The 21482-nt window shown below is 40.4% G+C and overlaps 1 protein-coding gene across 1 annotated transcript; it reads right to left on the bottom strand.

Moving 5' to 3' along the window:
• Positions 1-9604: 9604 nt before the first annotated feature.
• LOC135523142 (endothelin-2-like) lies at positions 9605-17329 on the bottom strand. Its single transcript, XM_064949866.1, has 4 exons — positions 17140-17329; positions 14064-14214; positions 13579-13692; positions 9605-10888 (listed from the first exon to the last, which is right to left on the bottom strand). Exons 1-4 carry the CDS (start codon positions 17195-17197, stop codon positions 10798-10800), a joined length of 414 nt encoding a protein of 137 aa, XP_064805938.1. The 5' UTR covers positions 17198-17329; the 3' UTR covers positions 9605-10797.
• Positions 17330-21482: the final 4153 nt, after the last annotated feature.

Below are 21482 nucleotides of genomic sequence, written 5' to 3' on the forward strand. Positions count from 1 at the left end.
GGATTCTCCTACAGGGACAAATGCAGACCCTGCTTTGAACCCTTTTTCTAAGAATGTGCAGGTTTAGGCATACGTCTTACTTTATGTCGAACAATTGTATTCTTGTTTTATATGTAACAAATATACAGAATCTGTCATATCAACTGTAATAGCCTAACTGTTGCCATGAATAGAACAAATATATATTAAGTCAGTTTATCATAATTGTAGGGAATTTTTAGATTGAAGGTACATTGGATTGAATCAGACCAAGTAGGCTACAGAATAGCTAAAGTCTGTAAACTCTCTGCAAGCTTCAACTTCAATTTATATTGGACATACAGCCTCATCTAGTGGCTGAATTGTAGTAAATGGTTTACTGCCTCCTGAACATGCTGCTTATTTTCTTGATGTTGTAGTCATACTCTAGGAATGATCTTGTGCCAGTGGCATGTGATGTGAAGGGAAGGCAAGGCAAGGCAGGAAGGACTAATAGAGTATAAAACAAAGTGTTGGATCAGCTGGAAACTGCAGCAGAACAAATACACTAGTGTTTTTATTGGCCATAATAGATTTCAGAGAGAATATCTTTTGTTATAACAGAACTCATAATTTTCCATAATCACAATTTAATGTATATATATTTTTTGCCTAAATGCCATGTGTCTTATTGGAAGGTTTATGGTAGGACACTGAATTGAAATCAGATCATACATGGACATGGTTAACAAATGAATGCAATGATGACTACTGAAAACAAATATTTTAACCTTTACAACATGCACATCTGATCAAATGTACTACTCCGTTGGTACTCTCTAATAGGTTCTCCACGGCTAGAACTAAACGGAGGATGTTTTTTGAATACATATTCTTGTATTTTGAAACCCGTTATGCACTTGACTAAATCATTGCCGATCATGTGTCAACAACTTTTCCAGGTAACTTTCTCAAGGAAGAAGAGTTTTTAAGTCTATTGATCTGATTCCAGCTTGGTGGTTGTTCTTAGATTAAGACATTATAAAGTAATCAGGCATTGGACAGTATTACACCTCCTTAGATATGAGCATGTGCCCTTTGCTCTGATAACATTCCCATGCCTCTCTCTACCTAACAACAACAAGAGCAACATTAAGGTACAGTATAGTAGAGTTAGGCTCACTACTGTATTTATTTCTTCAGAACTCTGTCTGTCTGAGGTGTTGATGGAACACTGCAGCCAGATGTTTTGTCCAACATAACAAAACATGATCTGCTTCCCTGGTGTTAGAAAAACATCAGAACATAGTGAAGGCAAGACAGATATGTGTTGTGATAGGTTGTTTCAGGTGTTCTTGTGTTGTATCAGGTTGTCTTTGCATGTTATGAGACATTATTTCTTCCAGTGGTCCTCCTACATACTTGCACCAATAATAGTATGCAGTGGGTAGAATGGATTAGGTCATAATCTAGGCAGGAATGTCTATGTTCGGGGACCAGGTCAGCTGCAGAGATTTAATCACTGGCTGCAGCTGGATAGCAGGACAACCTGGGCTGGCTCCAGGCATAAGCAGCATAAGCGGTGGCCTAGAAGCGCTAGGGGTCCCCCGACCCAAAAACAATTGTAATTTTTTTTAGGAACTCAGTCAGTCTCAACTAATTCTTTATATATAGAATAGTAGGAGCAATTTCAAAATGTGGATGTGCATCAGCAGTATATCTCTTGTTATGTTAATCACTGACAGTCACTCAATTAGCCATGCCAGCTAACAATGTTTTGATAGATAAGTTAGTCAGACGTGACAGTAAACAGACACATCTCAACATCAACTGTTCAGAGGAGACTGTGTGAATCAGGCCTTCACAGTCGGATTGCTGCAAAGAAACCACTACTAAAGGACACCAATAATAAGAAGAGACTTGCTTGGGCCAAGAAACATGAGCAATTGACATTAGACCGGTGGAAATCTGTCCTTTGGTCTGATGAGTCCAAGTTTTAGGTTTTTGGTTCCAACTGCTGTGTCGTTGAGAGATGCGGAGTAGATGAACGGATAATCTCCACATGTGTGGTTCCCACCGTGTAGGAGGAGATGTGAGGGTGCTTTGCTGGTGACACTGTGATTTAGTTAGAATTCAAGGTACACTTAACCAGCATGGCTACCACAGCATTCTGCAGTGATATGCCATCCCATCTGGTTTGCGCTTAGTGGGACTATCATTTGTTTTTCAACAGGACAATGACCTTCAGGCTGTGTAAGGGCTATTTGACCAAGAAGGAGAGTGATGGAGTTCTGCATCAGATGACCTGGCATCCACAATTACCCGACCTCACCCCAATTGAGATGGTTGTGGATGAGTTGGACCGCAGAGTGAAAGATAAGCAGCCAACAAGTGCTCAGCATATGTGGGAACTCCTTCAAGACTCTTAAAAAACATTCCAGGTGAAGCTGGTTGAGAGAATGTCAAGAGATTGCAAAGCTGTCATCAAGGCAAAGGGTGGCAACTCTGAAGAATCTAAAATCTATTTTGATTTGTAAAACATTTTTTGGGTTACTACATGATATGTGTTACTTCATAGTTTTGATGTTTTCACTATTATTGTACAATGTAGAAAATAGTAAAAATACAGAAAAACCCTTGATTGAGTAGCTGTGTCCAAACTTTTGACTGGTACTATACACATTGCCGGCCGTCAAGCAGCAGAAAGGAGGCACAGATTTTGGGCTGTTTGCTATTGGAAAAGGTTTAACCCTCTGCAGAGGTGAGGAACCCTCTATGGCACGATACCATCAGAAATCCATCGGGGTATTTTACTCCCTGCTCTGCTGAGGAGTATTTTTCTCTGCTCATACAGGTAATAAAGCCCGAGCTCACTAATTTGATGGACATTTATTTTAAATATGAATAATTTTTTAATTGGGATTTATCAGGGGTGCTGAATCAATCTACTGCCTATGCTGGTGCAGGATCAAGCATTTTCATGTGTCTTCTTTGTCTCATGTCTTCAATGTCCGTGAATTTGTCTGTCTTCTTGCTCGCACATGCTTTTTCAGTTCTGTCCACAAATTTTCGATAGGATTGAGGTCAGGGCTTTGTGATGGCCACTCCAATACCTTGACTTTGTTGTCCTTAAGCCATTTTACCACAACTTTGGAAGTATGCTTGGGGTCATTGTTCATTTGGAAGACCCATTTGCGACCAAGCTTTAACTTCCTGACTGATGTCTTGAGATGTTGCTTCAATATATCCACATAATTTTCCTGCCTCATGATTCCATTTATTTTGTGAATTGCACCAGACCCTCCTGCAGCAAAGCACCCCCACAACATGATGCTGCCACCACTATGCTTCACTGTGGGGATGGTGTTCTTCTGCTTGTAAGCCTCCTCCTTTTTCCTCCAAACATAATGATGGTCATTATGGCCAAACAGTTCTATTTTTGTTTCATCAGACCAGAGGACATTTCTCCAAAAGTACGATCTTTGTCCCCATGTGCAGTTGCAAACCGTAGTCTGGCTTTTTTTTATGGCGGTTTTGGAGCATTGGCTTCTTCCTTGCTGAGCGGCTAGAGTGGATGGTTATGTCGATATAGGACTCGTTTTACTGTGGATATAGATACTTTTGTACCTGTTTCCTCCAGCATCTTCACAAGTTCCTTTGCTGTTGTTCTGGGATTGATTTGCACTTTTCGCACCAAAGTATGTTCATCTCTAGGGGACAGAATGCGTCTCCTTCCTGAGCAGTATGACGGCTGCGTGGTGTTTATACTTGCCTACTATTGTTTGTACAGATGAACGTGGTACCTTAGGCATTTGGTAATTGCTTCCAAAGATGAATCAGACTTGTGGAGGTCTGCAATTTTTTTCTGAGGTCTTGGCTGATTTCCCATTATGTCAAGCAAAGAGGCACTGAACTTTAAGGTAGGCCTTGAAATACATTCACAGGTACACCTCCAATTGACTCAAATTATGTCAATTAGCCTATCAGAAGCTTCTAAGGCCGTGACATAATTTTCTGGAATTTTCCAAGCTGTTTAGAGGCACAGTCAACATGGTGTATGTAAACTTCTGACCCACTGGAATTGTGATACAGTGAATTACAAGTGAAATTATCTGTCTGTAAACAATTGTTGGAAAAATTACTTGTGTCATGCACAAAATAGATGTCCTAACCGACTTGTCAAAACTATAGTTTGTTAACAAGAAATTTGTGGAGTGGTTGAAAAACGAGTTTTAATGACTCCAACTGTCACGTTCTGACCTTAGTTCCTTTTTTATGTCTTTGTGTTAGGTTGGTCAGGGTGTGATTTGGGGTGGGTAGTCTATGTTCCTTTTTATATGTTGTTATATTTCTATGTGTTTGGCCTATTATGGTTCTCAATCAGAGGCAGGTGTCGTTCGTCTCTGGTTGAGAATCATACTTAGGTAGCCTGTTTTCCCCATTTTGGTTGTGGGTGTTTAATTTCTGTTTTGTGTCTGTTCACCTGGCAGAACTGTTTCGTTTTCTCTTCATTGTTATTTTGTGTAGTGTTCAGTTTTTCAATTAAAATATGACGAACACTTACCACGCCGCATTTTGGTCATCCTCTCCTTCCACCAACGAGAATCATTACACCAACCTAAGTGTATGTAAACTTCAGATTTCAACTGTATATAGCACAGGTAACTGTCTTGTATTGTAAGTAACGTTTTCAAGCATGTAAATATTTGTATATTTTTTTCTGAGTTTGAATGAATTGGCTTGTGAATGTTCATTGCAAGTAATAAAATATTGACTGAAATTGACTGTTCATTTGCTTACTTGTCTTTAAAACCCATTCTCCCTGTTAATTAATATTTTGTGCCCAATTAAAAATCAAACTTTAGAGCAGGGTTGGTTTGGAATTGGACATCGGTTTCTAGTTAGTGTTTGCATATCTGGAGGTTCTAGATTTGTGTAAGTAATGTGGCAGAAGTCTCCCGGAGTCCATTACACAGCAGGGTGGAGTCATCACCATATTGCGACACCTATCCATGCCCCATCAGGTCAAACACTGAAATTATACAGTAGGGGGTTAAGGGCCTTAATTAAACTGGTTTGAATTTTTATTGAAGTTTTATAAGCCTTCTCTTGGTCTTACTCACATTGGTTACAGAGAGCGAGATCACACAGTCATCTGAAAGACATAGCAAACAACTGGATACCGCCTTTCTAAATACTCTGCACTGATGACTTACCTACTGTAATTCAGCCAACGTCAACCCAGTCACAGGGACAACAAGTGCACTTGTGCAGCTACAGAAGATTTTCTACGGGGTTATTGGGGTCGCTTTGCAAAGCAGCCAAATCGGGGACAATAGGAGTGCAAGGCATTTATCCAGGGGAGTAGAACGGGGGCAAAAGTAACTTTGTTTGTTTGGGTTGTTGAGGAAACAGCCCTTCCTGTTTTGGAGACCACCATGTAAAAGGCAAAGAGTTACAGAGGTTGTCTGGGGTTGGATAGGAGGTGGATAGCCAACTGTACACTCTATACTGAGTGTATTGTATACTAGTCTCACAGAGTCAGGCAAACTAGTGTGTCTATATATTGTGTGTACGCTGGCATGTAACAGTATACAAGCTGTTACAAAAACATCACCATTTTCTTTTACTGCATGCTCCCTTATCCAAGCTTTGAAACCAGATTATATTGGAGGATCTAAAATGATTACCAATAGTTTGTCACTGTTTTCTATCTCATCATTGCCGTCATGAAACGTTCATCATTTTCCCATGATGAACCTTCATGCCACAATTTCTTTCAGATTCTCATTCTGAAAGAGATGACTGACTACGTTATGATTAAACATTATCTTACATTTTCTCCTTATTTCCTAACCGATATGAAAGACCTCTTTGAAAAGGACTTTCTGATACGATCATCTATCTGACATTACTTCATTGGAATGCTTGGAATTGGAATGCTGACAAATTGTTATATCATCAGTTACAGAACTATACAGACTTTCAAATGAGTTGTGAAGAATGAACAAACTGCATACGCTTCACTTGATTTATTAATGCACTGTAGTTGTAAGCGACTACAAGCCTTAACAAGGCTGCATTTGATTTTCGTACCCCGCTAGTTACATATTCACAGAATTCATTAATTTACTAATGTACTGACATACTAGAGTGGATGACTTATGTGATAATGTACCCTTATTTCTTGTACATACTTGAACAAGTACATTATCATACATGTTTTGATTAATTCCTTGAACATTAGGTTTGATGGTACATTAGGTTGTAGAATGTAAGAGTGACACTGATATTAGTGGCAATAATAAATCAAGTGAACAAAAGAGCATGAACCAACTATACCAACATATCTCCTCAAACCGAGATGTTGGAAATAATGTCAGCTCAGTAACTTTTGAAGGTAAGCTAGTAATTTACTTCTCTCAGAACGCAATATCTTAGAATAGTCTTCAATCAATGCATTATCTCCTCTTGTCAGTTTAGGCTAACTGAACACAGGAAGGATGAAAGTGATGTTAGCGTCTGCAGTTTGAAGCCTGGCTTATACAGTAGGCTCTTTAGAGACTTACAGCACCATGGATAAAGTTTAGCCAGCCAAGTAGAGTGTGATCTTGTTGCCCTCTGATCTATTGTCGTTGTGGTGACATGAGGAAATAGCACCCGGCCCTGCTCTTGATTGAAGGTTGACTATGTTGGGGCCTGTCTGGAGAGCCTGGCCGCAGGGGTACTCTGCAGTAGATGTATGACAACAAGTATGACAGGAATGGGGCTGATTGCATCAAACTGCCAAAGGGGAGATGGATTACTTGAAAGTCATCTCATTAAAAACCCCAGTAAGACGATTCCCAGTGTTTACTCAACGTCTCAGCAATAGGCCTATGTCCTACAGGTCAGCGAGGGGTCATGGTAACTAAAAATGGCTAATGCAGGACACTGCCGCAATGACACATTTGGTCATAGGAAATGTGCCAAGAGATCCTTATGACAACAGAAACTGGCCTGCTTTTGAAGGGAAAATCTTTTTTTTATTTTTTATTTGAGGTTTTGAATTTCTTGGACATTTATCTACCTTGGGCCTCCGTTTAAACTAAGAGCCGTGTTTGCATTGGCTTGAGAGACTGGGAGAAGTTGAAAATACTATACACAAACAGAAAAATCATATTTCTCGATTATTTGCTTCATGTGGCAAACATCAGCATGTGAGAGTATTTTTCAAAACAGTTATTGTTATTAGTTTACTTCCTAGTAAAGTGAATGGAGAATCCTGTTGGAGAGCTAAAATGTACCATATTTACGTAACAATTCAATATTACAGCATTTTCTTCCTCACTACAGACGTGTTACATCATAAGCTAATTCCTATAGTATCCTTTCAACGTTTCACATTCTGGTGAGATTCAGTGGCTTGGTGTCAATTCAAAATGTTGTTCTACACCACTGCCAAATGAACATTCATATACTGTACATTACATAGTTTAGAAATGGCCTATTCAATCTCACCTATTCCTGCATGCAGTGAAGGGAGTTCTCATAATAAAGTTCACTCTTCACACAACTCAAAAGTTACCTTTTACTTTTCCACACATACCTCATGAATTAACAATACATACAGTATGATGCAGAGAGATAATGATTTACAGTGGGGCAAAAAAGTATTTAGTCAGCCACCAATTGTGCAAGTTCTCCCACTTAAAAAGATGAGAGAGGCCTGTAATTTTCATCATAGGTACACTTCAACTATGACAGACAAAATTAGAAAAAAAAATCCAGAAAATGACATTGTAGGATTTTTTTATGAATTTATTTGCAAATTATGGTGGAAAATAAGTATTTGGTCAATAACAAAAGTTTATCTCAATACTTTGTTATATACCCTTTGTTGGCAGTTTTCTGTAAGTCTTCACAAGGTTTTCACACACTGTTGCTGGTATTTTGGCCCATTCCTCCATGCAGATCTCCTCTAGAGCAGTGATGTTTTGAGGCTGTTGCTGGGCGACACAGACTTTCAACTCCCTCCAAAGATTTGAGATCTAGAGACTGGCTAGGCCACTCCACAACCTTGAAATGCTTCTAACGAAGCCACTCCTTCGTTGCCCAGCGGTGTTTGGGATCATTGTCATGCTGAAAGACCCAGCCACGTTTCATCTTCAATGCCCTTGCTGATGGAAGGAGGTTTTCACTCAAAATCTCACGATACATGGCCCCATTCATTCTTTCCTTTACACGGATCAGTCGTCCTGGTCCCTTTGCAGAAAAACAGCCCCAAAGCATGATGTTTCCACCCCCATGCTTCACAGTAGGTATGGTGTTCTTTGGATGCAACTCAGCATTCTTTGTCCTCCAAACACGACGAGTTGAGTTTTTACCAAAAAGTTATATTTTGGTTTCATCTGACCATATGACATTCTCCCAATCTTCTTCTGGATCATCCAAATGCTCTCTAGCAAACCTCAGATGGGCCTGGACATGTACTGGCTTAAGCAGGGGGACACGTCTGGCACTGCAGGATTTGAGTCCCTGGCGGCGTAGTGTGTTACTGATGGTAGGCTTTGTAACTTTGGTCCCAGCTCTCTGCAGGTCATTCACTAGGTCGCCCCGTGTGGTTCTGGGATTTTTGCTCACCGTTCTTGTGATCATTTTGACCCCACGGGGTGAGATCTTGCGTGGAGCCCCAGATCGAGGGAGATTATCAGTGGTCTTGTATGTCTTCCATTTCTTAATAATTGCTCCCACAGTTGATTTCTTCAAACCAAGCTGCTTACCTATTGCAGATTCAGTCTTCCCAGCCTGGTCCAGGTCTACAATTTTGTTTCTGGTGTCCTTTGACAGCTCTTTGGTCTTGGCCATAGTGGAGTTTGTAGTGTGACTGTTTGAGGTTGTGGACAGGTGTATTTTATACTGATAACAACTTCAAACAGGTGCCATTAAAACAGGTAACGAGTTGAGGACAGAGGAGCCTCTTAAAGAAGAAGTTACAGGTCTGTGAGAGCCAGAAATCTTGCATGTTTGTAGGTTACCAAATACTTATTTTCCACCATAATTTGCAAATATATTCATAAAAAATCCTACAATGTGATTTTCTGGATTTTTTTCTCTCATTTTGTCTGTCATAGTTGAAGTGTACCTATGATGAAAATTACAGGCCTCCCTCATCTTTTTTAAGTGGGAGAACTTGCACAATTGGTGGCTGACTAAATACTTTTTTTGCCCCACTGTATATGATTCCGTAAATTCAAAGTGCTCAGTCATTGCTTATTAGGTGTTTCCATTTCTGTCCCAGTTATTGACCTGTATACACCAGGGGGAAAAAAATCCAGGCAACTTGTTTGACTGAATATGCTTCCTGTCTCTTATCCCATGGGCTAGATGTGTTCTGTATCACACCATAAAACAATAACACAGGAGAATCGGCCACATGACTTGGGTGCAATTCCTCGTCCCTTCACATTTCCTTTATAATATGTTCTGTTGCAGGGTTATAAACCAAAGAAGACTGACAACTCCATTCCGCCTGCACTCCTTGACCCATCAGAATATTTATAATGGAACTATTACACTGTGTTGTAGTTAAACATAGAGTTCATCATCTAGTCAACGCAGTTAAATAAGGAGAGTCTGGCAAGTATTTTGTATAATTCAACTATTCATTTGTTTATTATTACACACTGCTTCACACAGTCACTCAATACAGAAGTGGTCGAAATCAATTTAATACAACAATATGTTTCATTGTTATTAATTTTTTACTCCCACCCACCTGATCCACCCAACCATACACACATATACACTGAGTGTACAAAACATTAAGGACACCTGCTCTTTCCATTGCATAAACTGACCAGGTGAATCAAGGTGAAAGCTATCATCCCTTATTGATGTCACTTGTTAAATTCACTTCAATCAGTGTAGATGAAGGGGAGGAAACAGGTTTAATAAGGATTTTTAAGCCTCGACACATCTGAGACATGGATTGTGTATGTGTGCCAATCAGAGGGTAAATTGGCAAGACAAAAGATTTAAGTGTCTTTGAATAGGGTATGGTAATAGCTGCTAGGCTTACCGGTTTGTGTCAAGAACTGTAACACTGCTGGGATTTTCACACTCAACAGTTTCCCGTGTGTATCAAGAATGGTCCACCACCCAAAGGACATCCAGTCAACTTTACAACTCAATATTAGGAAGGTAATTCTTTATGTTTTGTACACTCAGTGTATAATCCTAAACATTGCACCTTTAAATGACCTCAGTCATTTTCCTTGATGAGTAACCTGCATGGCAATCATAATATGTTGTTATTATACAAATCAAATAAAGGAGAGATTAAATATGTTTGGCAAAATAATGAGAAAAACACAGTGGCTATCTCATACATAATTTTGATGATCGTATCAGTCATATTCTCCCTGTTACATTCTTTCCATCATGACAGCAATGGTCTGCCACTGTTTTGAACACAGACAACCAGCATGAACACATCAAGTGTTTTTTTCTCTACGGCTACCTGTCCAGAGTCTGCCAGTAGCATGGACCATCCTTGTCCCTCCTGGCCCTAACAAACAGTTTGCTGCACAAATACCCTGTATGTATCATGCCTGATCCATCCCTCAAGGTTTGGATCTAGTGTCTATTCTCTGTCTTCAGGCCTCTGTCCCATTTTGTTTTCCAACCTCTCTTTATGGGTGCAAACCAACAAACAGGCAGGCAGTTCCACCGGTCTGTGGCCTTCCTGCATGTGACACATCTCTCTATCAGCAGCCCTTTGTTCTGCTCCTCTCCATGTTAGTGTCATTTGTTCTGGTACTCGTCGTTCATTCCTCACTGTCTGCCACACAATGTTGTTTAGCGCTCATTAAGCCCAGGGACCCTGGCTGCTTCCTTCCTGGGTGGAAAGGCCCATCCCCTGGCTCTCTCAGAGGCTCTGACCATAGATCTTTGGAGGAAAGAGACACTGGTCAGCAACATAATAACAACGGTCATCTTGTGGTACAATATGAAATAATTCTGTGTACAGCCTATGCTTCATTTGAAAACCAGAATAGCAAACAGCTGTTTCAAACTCATTAAGGAAAGTCAAAAGGTTGGGGAGCTCTTAATTAAGCCCTGGGTGAAGAGTTATCTGAGCTGCACACAAGAAGAGAGAGAGAGATGTGGGCAGACTGGCCTACAGAGCTAAGCGCAGGCAAATCTTAAAGGAAATCCTAGTTCAGTCTGCTTTCCACCAGACACTGGGAGATTAATTCACCTTTCAGCAGGAGAATAACCGAAAACACAAGGCCATTTCTACACTGGAGTTGGTTACTAAGAAGACAGGGAATGTGGCCAAGTTACCGTTTAGACTTAAATCTACTTGAAAATCTATGGCAAGACCTGAACACAATACCCCATAATGTTGAAGTGAACATTTTTACAAATTAATAAAACATGAAAAGATTAAATGTTTTGGGTCAATAAATATTTAATCCCTTTGTTATGACAAGCCTAAATACGTTCAGGAAGAAAAGTCACAATAAGTTGCATGGACTCACTGTGTGTGCAATAATAGTGTTTAACATGATTTAGGAATGACTACCTCATCTCTGTACCAAACACATACAGATAATTGCAAGGTCCCTCAGTCGAGCAGTGAATTTCAAACACAGACTCAACCACAAAGACCAGGGATGTTTTCCAATGCCTCGCAAAGAAGGGCACCTTTTGGTAGACGGGTAAAATACAAATAAAAAGCAGACATTTTGAATATCCCTTTGAGCATGGTGAAGTTATTAATTACTCTTTGGATGGTGTGTCAACACACCCAGTCACTACAAAGATACAGGCATCCTTCCTCACTCAGTTGCTGGAGAGGAAGGAAACCGCGCAGGAATTTCACCATGAGGCCAATGGTGACTTTAAAACAGTTACAGAGTCTGTGATAGGAGAAAACAGATGATGGATGTACAACATTGTTGTTACTCCACAATACTAACCTAATTGGCAGAGGGAAAAGAAGGAAGTCGGTACAGCATAAAAATATTCCAGAACATGCATCCTGTTTGCAACAAGGTAGTAAAGTAATACTGCAAAAAAATTGGCAAAGCAATTCACTTTTTGTCCTGACTACAAAGTGTTATTGGATTTGCTCCAAAAATACAACACATAAATGAGCACCGCTCTCCATATTTTTAAGCATACTGGTGGTTGTATCATGTTATAGGTATGCTTGTTATCGTTAAAGGACTGTGGACTTTTTCAGGATAAAAAAATTAACGGAACGAAGCTAAGTGCAGGCAAAATCTTAGAGGAAATCCTAGTTCAGTCTGCTTTCCACCAGACACTGGGAGATTAATTCACCTTTCAGCAGGACAATAACCGAAAACAGAAGGCCATTTCTACACTGGAGTTGGTTACTAAGAAGACAGGGAATGTGGCCAAGTTACCATTTAGACTTAACTCTACTTTAAAATATATGGTAAGACCTGAAAATGGTTGTCTAGCAATGATCAATTACCAATTTGACAGAGTTTGAAGAATTTTGACAATAATACTGGACAAATGTTGCACAATCCAGGTTTGGAAAGACTCAGAGGTGTAATCGCTGCCAAAGGTGCTTCTGCAAAATATTGACTCAGGGGTGTGAATACTTATGTAAATTTATATATTTCTGTATTTCATTTTCAATAAATTTGCACAATTCTCTAAAATCATGTTTTTCCTTTGTCATTATGGGGTAATGTGTGTATATGTGTGATTTATTTATTTTTAATCCATTTTGAATTCAGGCTGTAACACAACAAAAAGTAGAAAAAGTCAAGGGGTATGAATACTTTCTGAAAGCACTGCAGATACCCTTCAAACAAACTCAGATCAGTGAATTCTCACAATACCTTTGATCAAAGAATCAGGTGTGTAAAGAACTGTTGCCTCTTTTTTTTGCCAATTTGGCAATCTAAAGACAACTTTATTGTACACTGAAAGTTTTACTGACATCAAGGTCATAGACCAAACAATAATGTCTTTACAATATAATGTCTAACGGCTCTATCCAAGCGTGAAGCGTTACAGATTGCACGCTAGAAATGAGGAACAATGAGTGCATTGAGTCTCTGGGTGTCTCCAGGTGCCAGTATTTGCTTCTCTATCATCCTTAGGAACCATTAATCCCAAATTCAGCCTTCAATTCTTGAGACTCCTAGACACTTCACTCCCCTGTCCCTTGAGCCAATCAAAACACGCAGTGGGGATTACACAGCCTGGGATTACACTGCCCCTTCGGGCACTCCGTAACATTGTGGTGCAGATTCATTCCACCACGAGAGGGAACGCCTGTGTGACACACACAACAACACTCCCTCAAGCTAATAATAGAATCCCAGAGAAGTGAGCTATGCTCTCAGACCACACCTTGTAGAGCTTCAACAGAGAGTCCCTCTTGTTCTGTGTACACAAATAACTAATAAAACTAGAACATTCCACAGTCTCTGTGTATCTGTCTGTCTGTCTGTCTGTCTGTCTGTCTGTCTGTCTGTCTGTCTGTCTGTCTGTCTGTCTGTCTGTCTGTCTGTCTGTCTGTCTGTCTGTCTGTCTGTCTGCGGTGGTAGTGTGTGTGATAGTGTCTTGGCCATTGTTTTGACCCCAACTCACCTGTCCAGACAGAAGCTGGTGCAGGTGTGGTCGTCAGAGTCGGCACACGCACAGCGACCGGCAGACCTACGGCGACGTGACAGAGGGCTGCCCAAGCCGTAAACAGTGGTCTTACTACAGAAAGGGAAAGAGAGAAAGGGAATATCAGTTTGCTCAGTCACTCTCAAGATATAACCACAATGTTTATAGACTTTGTTCCTTGGCATTAATAAAATGCAGTGTTGCAAGACAGGGATGATTGCCAGAATAATGTCATATTGATACCAATGATACACAGCTAAAATAAAAAAACGGTGCAAATATTAATGTTGATATCATCACACTGTGACGTAATTGACCCACATAAGTGAATTGCTCAAGTATATGTCTGCAAAGCTGAGTAGGTATTTGTTTTACATCTTTGATGGTGTGTTAGTGTAAGTAAGTGTATGAGCATGTGTTTCTCTCTGTGAATGCATACATTTCTGTGAGGTGTGTTTGCCCACCTTGGTGTGTTGACCCAGATGATGTCGAGATGGCAAAAGTAGTGGCATTCAGAGTCCAGCTGGTTGTTGCAGGCACAGCGTTTGGTCCGCACTCTGTGAGGTGGAGCCAGATCACTGGACTTAGGCCTCTCTGACAGTGGAAGTCCAAATCCTACATGACAGACAGAAGGATATAGCTAAGAAAGCAATCCTGGTGCATCAAGACCGTACAATCCACCAGCCAGGGTTGGGTAGGTTACATTCTAAACGTAATACTTTACAGTTACTAGTTACCTGCCCAAAATTGTTAACAGTAACATAACTTTTGGATTACCCAAACTCAGTAACGCATTCTGATTACATTCCATTACTTTTAGATTACTTTCCCCTTAAGAGTCATTAAAAGAAGACACAAATGTATGTTACCAATTTAACGACATCTATTGCAGGATAAATCAATGTTAAAGTTTACATAGCTGGGATGGGATGTTACATTTTACTTTATGAGTTTGTTATGTAGGATTCTGCTTTCAGCTACAAACAATAATACGATTAAATTATGTCTTTACATTAAAAACCAAAGTCATTCAGAATTCCAGTTATTCCAATAAATGTTATACCCCTTGATCTTCAAGAATAGGACTTGGAAACATGGTAAGTATTGATTAGCCAAATTGTTTTACCTGAGCATAGCCCCAAAACTAAGGATGTATTAGCCAGGCCTACTCTGTTGTTTATGATTTTGTTGTCATGGAGTATGGATTGGGCTCATTGAATCGAGTTGAAAAGTAAATGCTGCGCTCATTAAATGGCATGTTTTGAGCTCTACTGAAAAGTGCTATTTACATGTGAAAAATTAATGCAATATGTTGCATTTTCTATAGGCCTATTGTTGACCTTTTTGTTGGTGACACTTCGATATCTTGATAATATGCAGCTGTTTAAAGGGCAAATCCACAGATGAAACAATAACAAAACGGTCACGTTGGTAAAAAGCTGAGGGATGGGCCTGGAGAAATGTAATCACTCTCAGATTAACAGACAGAGCTGTGGATGCAAGGACTGACCATCCATGATATCAAGAGTATTGTTTTAACCATGTTATGAGGCTATACAGTGTTTGATTACATTTACAATGTTTGCAAACATTGGAGAAAAACAAGCTTATATTTTGGTTTCTCATGGAGTGTGATATTTGAACTAAGCTCATGGGGCATTTATAAGTTATAGTCCTCAATAATAAATGGATAGATATATATCATTTATATGTCCAAAAATGGATGTAGCAACTACAGATTGCCCCTTTAAGTCTATCAAAAGTGTGCGAGTTTGAGCATGTGTCCATTAGGCCTATGTATTTTTATTTATTTTTTTAATCAGCCTGAATTAGATTGAGCAATAAAAGCCCCACTTTTATTCCATAGGCTGGGGTCCGCGCTATGTAGCTGTTGCAAGAGCGCATTTTTCATTGGCTGTCCACTGGTTTAAAAAACAATGATTGATATGCAGCTTAAACTTCTTGAATTCAACCATTATTGGGTTCAAATACACATTTTAGATTTGTGACCAGCCATCCACAACAACCACAATCCATAACACGAAAAAAGCTAAATGAGAGAGCAGAACTGTGATTCACAATTACATCAATAATAAGTGATATCCGTATCACTGTAGATTAACCCACTGCTGTCATCCTTACCTCCAAGCGTTTATTCAAGTTGGATAATCTTTGGATGCCGACAGCAGTCGCACCATTGGAAAGCATAGCTTAGATTGTAGCCTACAAAAGCCTGTTCCTGCTCTTTTACCGCGATCCATCAAATACATTTGGTGTGTCATCATAGTGGTCTTTGACTTGTGGTCAGACTCGCTTAGATGGAACAAACTTAAGCGTGTGCCTTTTTTCAATGCTGATTTGAATGTCATTGAGAAAACAGTGTCAAAGATTATTTTTCCGCAAACATCCTTTCTGAATTTAAAAGTAGTTCTCAAAGTAATCATCTACTTTTTCAAAAGTATCTGTAATCTGATTACAATATTTTTGCTGGTAATGTAATAGACTAGTTTTTTGTAATCCCTTACTCCCCAACCCTGTCACCAGCATAAATGGACACTATTACCGGTACTCCGCTATTTGCCTTGATCGATCACACCAGTCTAATCAATCCTTTCTGTGGAAAGCTAGTAATCATCTGTAATCTCTGTTATCTGTCTGTTCAAACATTCTGAAGGGAGTGCCAATGCCAATAGTGAAGGGCAAACAGACATCTGGAGGAGACTTCACCTCTTTATTGACCGTTTTAAGTAAGTAAGTGGGTCCCTCGTTAGAAAGGGAATGTGTACTAGTGTTTCAGTGGAGTCAGTACATCTCATTTGTCCCGATACAGAGATGACCAGAATATGGAGAAACACAGCCTCTGGTATTTTCTGACTGTACAATGATAAGTCTACAACCAGCAAACAAACATTGTAATGCTCTCACAAGTTCAAGTTTAAGGTGGTTTTGACAACCAAGATCACTCAAACACAAGATAATCCATGTGCTGTGTGAGATGAAGAGGTTCTCCAGAGAATCAACATTTGAGAATGTGTACCCCTGAGCTAGTCAGCAAGGTTAAAGTGAGATGTAACACTGGTCCTAATGTGTTTAATGATAAACCTTCATTGATGATGGAACAGTTGGTACGGGGCTTGGTGAAACGTGTCTCTTTGTTGCTTTGTATATCTTGTCACTGAATATAATGAGTGTGCTTATGAGTAAGTCTTTACATTGCTCTGGACAATAAAAACATGTAGTCAATGCTGCACCATGTCATCATTGTATAGGGATATTAATTAGTTTAAATAGAAAGTCAGCCAGTGTTTTGTTGATGCAGAACCTCAATACAATTACATAATTGTTTATATAGTGTGTCATTCCAAAGTAATATTTTTAGGATATTTTTATATTTAGTTATGCATTCAAAAAATGATCAGTGGAAGACACTTGACCATTATTTTTCAATACTTCAATGACATGATTAAGTCTATTTTTGCTTGTGGAAGACATAACAATTCCTAAGATAATTTATTATAGTAATAGCGCTGTAGTACTCACCTTCCTGAATGGACACACACACAGTGATGAGAAGGAGCAGGCTGGTGTGTGCTGACATGGTTGCTGTTGGTCTGTTTGTAGAGCTCACGGTGAAGTAGAATATCCTTAAATGCACTTTGGCAAATTATCCCATCCGTCTTCTGCTTTGCTGCTTGCTTGTTTGTTTGCAGGTGCCTGAGAGGTGGCCCTCAATTTATAGTCCTCTTTCCCCATAATGTCACACTGGAAGTCCTGCCCCTTGCTGCTACAATGTTACACAACTCCGTCAGAGGGTTTGAGATTCCTATTATCATAGGAATCTATATTCACTCCACCCCACCCCACCACAACTCACCAACCCTCCAGCCTGCAGGTCAATGGGCAGACAACATCTGTACTTATCACCTGTAGCATGTTGCATTCACTTTCCACATGCAATTTGGTTGTGTGACATGTACTTTTGCTGTCATATTTTGAGTGATGTTTGACATATGGCGAGAGCCTGAGGGGGGAGGGTAGGAGGGAAGGAGAGGGAGGGAGTGGAAGACCATGTGGAAAAGGAGAGAGATGGCTCCTGATTGCCTGCTTTGCATGGAGTCTGCAAGGGAAGGCCAGGGTGCTGTGGAAACAATGATCAGGGGGAACATTATCCAATACAAGGGGCTTGGCAGATTGTGGTGGTGGAGCAGATGTGCATTGGGTGACAATTGACTCAATTCGGGATTGATTGACAGAACAAATGAATTCCCCATGATGTGTTGACCGAACAATATTATTTAATTTGTTTTCTCTTTAAAGACGAATGGAATTCCACCATCCTTACGATACTTATTTTCTCAAGCTCTATTTATAGTATAGACAGTGCCGAAGATTGCAGTTGTAACATGTACTGTTTGAATACTGCTGGGAGTGTTACCACTAGGCCACACGGCCGCCACGGAGTAAAAATGTCATTCATACAGTTGTGGGTCTACAGTGCCTTCAGTCTACAGTGCCTACTTTTTCCAGATTTTGTTACATTACAGTCTTATTCTAAAATGTATTTTCCCTCATCAAGCTTTCACACAATACCCATAAGGACAAAGCAAAAACAGCTAAGAAATGTTTGCTAATTTATATATAGAAAAAAATATATTGCATTTACATAAGTATTCAGAGCCTTTACTCAGTACTTTGTTGAAGCACATTTGGCAGTGATTACAGCATTGAGTCTTTTTGGGTATGACGCTACAAGCTTGGCACACCTGTATTTGGGGAGTTTCTCCCATTCTTCTCTGCAGATCCTCTTAAACTCTGTCAGGTTGAATGGGGAGTGTTGCTGCACAGCAATTTATGTCTCTCCAGAGATGTTCGATCGGGTTCAAGTCCTGTCTCTGGCTGGGCCACTCAAGGACATTCAGAGACTTGTCCCGAAGCTACTCCTGCGTTGTTTTGGCTGTGTGCTTAGGTTCGTTGTCCTGTTGGAAGGTAAACCTTCACCCCAGTCTGAGGTCCTGAGCACTCTGGTGCAGGTTTTCATCAAGGATCTCTCTGTACTTCGCTCCATTCAATTTTCTTGAACCTGACTATTCTACTAGTTCCTGCCGCTGAAAAACATCCCCACAGCATGATGCTGCCACCGCCATGCTTCACCGTAGGGATGGTGCCAGGTTTACTCCAGACGTGACGCTTGGCATTCAGGCAAAGGCGTTCAATCTTGGTTTCATCAGACCAGAGAATCTTGTTTCTCATGGTCTGAGAGTCTTTAGGTGCCTTTTGGCAAACTCCAAGTAGGCTGCCATGTGCCTTTTACTGAGGAGTGGCTTCCATCTGGCCACTCTACCATAAATGCCTGATTGGTGGAGTGCTGCAGAGATAGTTGTCCTTCTGGAAGGTTCTCCCATCTCAACAGAGGAACTCTAGAGCTCTGTCAAAGTGACCATCGAGTTCTTGGTCACCTCCCTGACCAAGGCCCTTCTCTCCCGATTGCTCAGTTTGGCTGGGGGGCCAACTCTAGAAAGTGTTTGTTGATCCAAACTTCTTCCATTTAAGAATGGAGGCCACTGTGTTCTTGAGGATCTTCAATGCTGCAGAAATGTTTTGGTACCCTTCCACAGATCTGGCCTCTACACAGTCCTGTCTCGGAGCTCTGTGAACAATTCCTTCAACCTCATGGCATGGTTTTTGCTCTGACATGCACTTTCAACTGTGGGACCTTATATAGGCAGGTATGTGCTTTTCCAAATCATGTCCAATCAATTTAATTTACCACAGGTGGAATCGTTTAAAGTTGTAGAAACATCAAGTATAATCAATGGAAACAGGATGCACCTGCGCTCAATTTAGAGTCTCACAGCAAAGGGTCTGAATACTTACGTAAATAAGGTATTTGTTTTTTAATTGCTAAAAACTTGTTTTCACTTTGTCATTATGGGGTCTTGTGTGTAGATTGCTGAGGAAAATGTTGTATTTAGTCCACTGTAGAATAATGCTGTAACGTAACAAAATATGGAATAAGTCAAGGGGTCTGAATACTTTCCAAAGGCACTGTACAATAAATGAGTCAGGCAATATGTGTTTTGAGAACATGATGCGTTATTGATGTCTGAGTGTATTACGATAATTTGATTAGTGATTGAACAAGATAAATGGGGTACAATGGAAATTGAAGACCAGAATGGAAATAAGGCCCTGGGCTTTGTTTTTTTGATGTATTGATTTTTGTCTCCAGCTAGAGCAGCCTACTACTTTTAATTATCCAATCAATTATATCAATTAATCTAAAGGATGTGGTAGTGATGAACACTTCATATAAAATGTTTTTTGGGTTGAAGAGAGTCAGACAATAGATGTGAGGCTAAGGCCAAGGTACAATACTCACAGTAAAATCACGAGCCAACCCTTATGACACACTACCTCAAAGTCAGCAACGTACAATACAAAACATCTTATGCAATACAGAAGCAGTATTTTGAAAATGAAGGCTACAGACCAACAGCAATATCTCTACTACCATTGCCAGCTATTACGTTATGATTGTTTGGACAACTGCACTGTCAAAGAAGTTGCTCAACTGTTTCTGGAATTACATTTGACCAAAATACTCTTGTTCCGTGATGGCTGGCACAAATGCACAGATAAACCGACAGCTCTCTTCCCTGCCTGAGGGTACTGGTGCTCCCAGTGCATTGTGCCACCCACACAGTGCCCAGTGAGCCAAGGGGGGAACCTTACCACTGCTATGCAGATAGCCAAATGGGAGCACTCACTCATGCAAATGAACTGCAGCATTAATCTCCCCACACACTCAGATTAGTCAGGTTAATCAAGAGGGATTTTATCACTAATGCCAAAAAGTGGCTTAGGTGTTGGTTAAAGCCACCGGGGCATGGTCGATGAGTGGATGGTCAATTATCTGATAGGGAAATATGGCAAATGTGTATGGAAATGCTGCGTGGATACAGCTGTCAGTCATCAACATCAGCGTGGGCTGTGATGAGCTCTGTCAGACTTAGATACTGGGGTCCACGTGTCTCGACAACACACACACACACATCTAGAGTATGCTGAAAGTGAAAAAGAGTTGAGTATGTTTTTTTGTCCAGGCATGTGTGTAAATCTGAATCAGTTTTACATGTGCATTTTATGACCATAGGAGTCTCGGCGCCCTTCTGAACATTTCTGATTATTAGGATTATAATATACTTATACTATGGTTCTTGTGGATGTGAAAAAATTTGTTATCTTTTTCAAATAGTCTATTCTTTACCAGTACTGCATCTAGTATGCAGTCTGTTGACAAATATAACACACACACACACAGACACACACACACACACATGAGCACATGGTCAGCCCCAGTATAGCACAGAGATTTGAACCCGCAACCCTCTGCCTCTAATATTTGTGCAAATATTCCTTGATTTGTTTCCTGAGTCAAAGGGATGGCAACTCTCTGTGAGTACTACATGTACTATGTTTTGGAGAAATTGGTGTGTGCCTGCTGGGAAATAACTTCTGTGAGACTTTACACCTTAAAATGGAATCTAACAGAGTACAAGTTCTTTAAACTGGTACTTTTCCTACACAAATATTTTGTATTAGACAAATTGTACATGAAGACATTGTGGTAGACCAACATGGTGACCAGCTGTACACCCCCCCTCCAGAGCTCTGTCGGGGAGGGTACAGTCGTCAGTGCGTTGTACCTCTCCCTTCTCGATAGGGCATCCGCGTTTCCATGCTTCACCCCTGGGAGCACAGCGCTTCCTTCAGATGGCTGAATGACACTTCTGTCTCGTTCGTCCATTTCACTGTTTTTGGGAGGCGGGCCCTGGTTAGATCGGTGAGGGGGGAAGCTATAGCCGCAAAGTTGGGGATAAAAT

This window comes from Oncorhynchus masou, chromosome 30, assembly GCF_036934945.1.
Source record: "Oncorhynchus masou masou isolate Uvic2021 chromosome 30, UVic_Omas_1.1, whole genome shotgun sequence".
Classification (NCBI taxonomy): Eukaryota; Metazoa; Chordata; class Actinopteri; order Salmoniformes; family Salmonidae; genus Oncorhynchus; species Oncorhynchus masou.

Coding starts and splice junctions, on each gene's coding strand:
- LOC135523142 (XM_064949866.1), bottom strand. CDS start 17,197: ATGTCAGCACACACCAGCCTGCTCCTTCTCATCACTGTGTGTGTGTCC. Junction 13,693..14,063: donor ATCTGGGTCAACACACCAAG/GTGGGCAAACAC, acceptor CCCTTTCTGTAG/TAAGACCACTGTTTACGGCT. Junction 10,889..13,578: donor ACCAGCTTCTGTCTGGACAG/GTGAGTTGGGGT, acceptor TTTCCTCCAAAG/ATCTATGGTCAGAGCCTCTG.